The following is a 5,420-nucleotide window of genomic DNA, read 5'->3' as shown; positions in this document are numbered from 1 at the left end:
TTTCGTAATTAGCGCAGCAGTTCAAACAATCAAATTCGGAAAGAAAAAGAGTTCCAAAGAACAAAAAATGCCAAATTTGCGCGTTTGATGATATAACGTTTGTTCGTGTTGTTTAAAATTTCCAAAAATTCTTGTGCACTTAATAAGATAAGTATATATTTTGACATTAAAAAGAGAGAAAGCGCGAAGATTCTGAGTATACTAAAAGTGCAAGCAACGCGACGAACAGAGTTTTCACTCGCCAACCACGCCGAAATATCAACTTACGATGAAAAGCTATCGCTAATGTAATATTGCAGGAAGTAATCAATCGCGCAATGCCCGACAGCTAATTATCCGCTGATGTAATTACTGAAAATAGCGTATCAGCTCTATCTCTCAATGCCTATTACGTTCGCGTCTCAATGAGTAATACGACGACACAGCCGCTCCAGACGCCGTTACGCCATTCCGCGCAAACAAAAGTCGGCAACAAAAGTCGGATCTTTGACTATATATCTTTGACTACCAAACGTCCGGAATGGACTACCAAACACCACCAAACGACCACCAAACGAATGGTCATGGTCATTTTTAGATTTGCAATAGTGGGGGGGGCCAACTTCACATAGCCCGAGATCGATGGCGCATAGAAATGTAATAAAGCAAGTCGACCGATAAACTAAGATTTTGAAATAATATAACTTTGCGATTGACCGATTCGCTTACTCCTCGAATCTTGCATATTTTTTTTCAATAAATGCACGCCATTTGAGATATTCCGTTTCTCGAATTATTTGACAGTATTTAAACGCGATGTACCTCACTTTATGCTTCTCGATGCAAACATAAAAATGAATTATAACGAAAATTATGAGGTGCAATAATTATGCAAGATATTGATAAATTGGAATAAAGTAATATTTAATAGAAAAATAATTATCATACCTGGAAGCACAATAATAAAACGGTAATTACTTGTAAGCCATTTTTCCCCCGTTTTGATACTTTCGATCCTCTAATTCGAGCGAAACACTTATTCTTCAATGAAAATAACGTTGTTGATTGCTAAGTTGAATATATAATCCTTAATTAATAAAAGAATCACGTTTCTAGTACTTGTCGAGGAATAATATGAAGCTACGCGCGGAGCGCTTCGTCGCGTTGCTTACCAACTCGAGATTCGCGCACGAATGACAACAAATGATGACGCGTCAACATGGCACGCTGTATGGCGGGAAAACAAGCGCCAACCCTAACCGAATTTCGTTTATTCTTCCTGTCTCCTTCTCCGTCGCTCCAAAATATTCAATCATTTGTGAAAATATCCCGCATATTTTGTTTTAAGAATTATAAATGTATTCGAGAAATAATTGTTAAAATATATGTAAGAATAACCACTTAATAATTTTTATCCGTGTTAAAGTTGGCCCCCCAAAACATAATTTTCTATATCTTTTGAACTAAGGGTGAGCAAACGAAAATTCCAACTGAGCATTCGTGAGCAAACGATGAGCAAACGAATGCATGAAGAAAAAAATCGATTTTTTAATATTGGGGGTCCAGCTTCACACGGGTATAATTTTTATATATTTGTAAAATTAATGAAGTTTAAAGCCTAATCGAGTCTTGAAAACAAGATGTTAATGTTTATTATATTGTGTGAAATTTATATACTGCGTATGTAGTCCCCCCGCGACGCTGATGGATTTTCAGCATTGACGCATACATATTCACTACCGCAGTAATATAAATTTCACACAATATAATAAACATTAACATCTTGTTTTCAAGACTCGATTAGGCTTTACACTTTCCTCGATTTTTAAATCATACGAGTCAATTATTATTATCTTTCATTATATTAATGAAGTTTAACTCAGATATGAATCATTTATCGTATGTGGTAAAATAAATTATGTTAAGGATTAAAATATATACGTATGTGAAATATGTAAATTGTACACGATACCAAAGCATTTTTCCCTGCTCGAAAAAATCTAAACATGAAGATATATGCAGTGCATTCACATGTTTCAGTATATTTGGTTTGAAATAAAAGAAGACCTTCCTATTTTATTATCTTTCTCACAGCGATTAAATCGCATCTTACAAACATACTGTCGACACTTAACATTTACATTTATCCATTTACAGAGATGTAAGATATAAGATAATATGTACACACACGCTCCACGTCTCGCGCATAATGAGATTCTCTGTACAACTTTCTCTCTCATTCCTTTCTCGATATTAATATTGCATTGCAAAAAAGAAACATGCTTTTTATTGAATACGATCATCGATTTTTCACTCCAAGCAGATCAAGCTTTTTCCTCTTGGCGTTCGTTTTCGATGTCAGAGCTGGCAATACACAACCCTTCGATTCAGGAATCAGAAGCCCTTTGTGCTCCAACCGTCGAATATATGTAGTGTTTGGTATTACCGAGACGGGTCCGAAGTAACGCAATTCGCGCGGCCGGTTTATCTGCAGCTTACTCGCGGCATTCGCATTAACACGACGATCTTCTGGCGAATTTTCGCTTTCCGTGGCTTCACATTCCATATTGTTATTTCGCTTCTCTTTGATCAACGTCATCTGCCACCTAAAAAGCGAAAATTGTATTGTATTATTTAAGTTATATTATTATAAAAATATTTAAATTATATTATTAAAATAAACGCAAATTATTTATAACAAAAAAATAAATAGCACAATTTAAATATGAAAAGAATGTATCAAAAAAATTAGACCTTTACAGTTTTATGTACTCTGAAGTTCTTTAGATAGAATTTTTTTAATGAAATTGATAATTCATTTTTCATTATTCATATAAATAAAAGTTACTATTTGTTATATAGTAATAACTATATAAGCTAACCAACGTGTTAAATTAACTGATAAGTCAACCTTCCGATGCTGCTTTGGCAGATCCTGGAAGACGATTCCGTCCTTTTGGTTCCAAGCAAATTTATCGCGGATTCTTTCGCGACAAGTCGTTGTAGCTCGGCAAGAAACCTGTCGATGAAATTATTTTGCGAGAAAAATGAATGCTGCAGCAACGTGAGGCACTTCGGTCTGACAGCAGGATCCGTACGAAGACACTGCGTCAAAAAGTCAACGGCCATCGAGCTCCACGTTGGAAAGAGATTTCGAAGACCCACGGGTCGCGTTAAACCAAGAGTCTCGTCAGCTTTTGCATGCCGGAGTACATGTTTCCCACTACCGTTCGTCGATTGTTTGTAAAGAGGACCTGTTTTTGGTAATGAATTGCTAGATACAATTCACGAAGAGAATTGTTTGGTATTTGTATTATAATTGCATAAGAAAATAATTATGAAAAATTTAAAGATTAACTAAGTCACAGTTTTGCCCAAAAAAACTTGTGCATGAATAATATATTTAAAAATTGTCTATTATTGAAACTGTAAGTCCAACAACAAGATAAAAAATATAAAGATCCGTATCATTTACAAAAATCTCAAAAATAGAAAACGGCTTATTTTATATGTTCTCCAATATTTATATTATTGTAATAATATCTGAGTTATAGGATTTAAAATTAATGAACTATTTTATCAATGGTATTCTAAGAAGATTCACCATCCTTTTCATCTCCAACTCACCGAGGACCTTCGTGATGCGGTGCAATTGGTCGATGTCACTGTCGCCGGGAAAGAGAGGCTGGCCGGAGACCATCTCGGCGTAGATGCACCCAGCCGCCCAGACATCGATCTCTCTACCATATTTGGAATCGCCGACGAGGAGTTCGGGCGCGCGATACCATCTCGTCGCCACGTAATCGGTGCAGGACTCGTTGGTGATATACCGTGCGAAACCGAAGTCGCAAAGCTTAATCACGCCGTTCGGTGATACTAGCACATTCTCAGGCTTTACATCGCGGTGCATGATCTGTCGAAAGAGAAACCTTCTACCTCGTTAAAATTAGACAAAAATTAAAAGAAAACGTTATAATTAAACCTTTGGATAGAGGATATATTAATGAACGCGAAACTTGTTGCAAAAGTATATATAGCTGAAAGTAATCTTTAAATTTCTAAAAGCGGAAGAGTCAAAATAGGATGAACTTTTCGTGGAAAAAGGTCAAGCTAATTATATGATAAGATACAGATTGTACTCTGTTTGTAGAATCCTTATTTAAATTCTAATTACAAACAGGGAAATGCGTAATGTTTTCTGTTAACGCTAGAACTTTCCGAGTCGAGCTCGACTAAATGCGGCAACCATTGCCCTCGTTTGTTACAATGCTATCATTCATTAAGTATCCGACCCCGTCGCGTGTTACTATACATATGCACGGTTTACTGCAACTCGGAATTTAAGCGTCACGGCCGTGAACTTTACGTGAACGGAGGTGGTACTTATTGCCAAAGGTTGCTGATAAACGGAAATACATTGTTATGCGCACAAATACATATTTTGTATCTTTCAAATGCATAAATTAATCAAAACTCAAAGTGAAATACAATCTAAATATTTAGTTACTATACAAGCATTTTTTTCATGTAAACCTTTAAAAAATTAAATTATATGAAGAAATTATAATATAAGTACGTAATATATATATGTCAAAATTTACGAAAAACATTTTATTGTACAGATTGGTTTTTTTAATGCTATAAAAAGTTATAATAAATTGCGATTTTTTGTAAAAGGTATAATTGTACTTCTATTATATTTAAATAGTAATATATATTCTTTTTATAAGATTTATTTATGTAATTTTAAAAATATCTTAAAATAGTGATATGAGACATCAAGGTAGACATAATTAAAGTAATTACAATCATTACAGTGAAAAGATTTTTCTGCAATATAACAATAAGAATATAAATTTATTAACTTTGCTCACTTTATGATTGTGACAGAAGTCCAATCCACGAAGTATTTGGAAAATATATCGTCTTGATTTCTCCCAGTCGAGACCATTTTCACTTTTCTCCAATTCATCGAGTACAGTGTGATCAAGATATTCGAACACAAGATAAAGCCGTTTTCTTCGGCGAAACACCTCGATCATGTTCACCAGATTCTCATGACGTAATTTCTAAACAAATCATGCTGTTTAATACTAAACAATATATTATCTTAAGTAATAAATATAAACGATTCTTAATAAAATATCAAGGAATATAGAGCGTTATATTTATGGGGTAAAAATAATTGAGTAAAGCTTAACGAGCGTAATTCGTTGCATTACACATTAGACTTTAATAATATTATAATAAAAATCTTATTAGTTAATACCGACCTTTAACATCCTTATTTCGCGGAATGCCATTTTTCGAATCTGCACATCTTCTTCCGTCGCTAAGAACTTTTTTATCGCCACTACTTGCCCGGTTTCGCGATGCTTGCATTTCATCACGAGTCCGTAACTTCCCTCGCCCACTATCTCAATATTTTCATATTTCTCCAT

At 34.5% G+C, this 5,420-nt stretch overlaps 1 protein-coding gene across 1 annotated transcript; it reads right to left on the bottom strand.

Annotated features, from left to right (window-relative positions):
- Positions 1-2,176: 2,176 nt before the first annotated feature.
- Positions 2,177-5,420, bottom strand: LOC108777406 (cyclin-dependent kinase-like 4). The gene is made up of 5 exons (XM_018544281.1): positions 5,253-5,420; positions 4,854-5,048; positions 3,607-3,892; positions 2,891-3,233; positions 2,177-2,585 (listed from the first exon to the last, which is right to left on the bottom strand). Exons 1-5 carry the CDS (start codon positions 5,418-5,420, stop codon positions 2,279-2,281), a joined length of 1,299 nt encoding a protein of 432 aa, XP_018399783.1. The 3' UTR covers positions 2,177-2,278.

Source organism: Cyphomyrmex costatus, unplaced genomic scaffold, assembly GCF_001594065.2.
Source record: "Cyphomyrmex costatus isolate MS0001 unplaced genomic scaffold, Ccosl1.0 scaffold43, whole genome shotgun sequence".
Lineage (NCBI taxonomy): Eukaryota > Metazoa > Arthropoda > Insecta > Hymenoptera > Formicidae > Cyphomyrmex > Cyphomyrmex costatus.
This window is presented reverse-complemented; position numbering and strand designations above follow the sequence as displayed.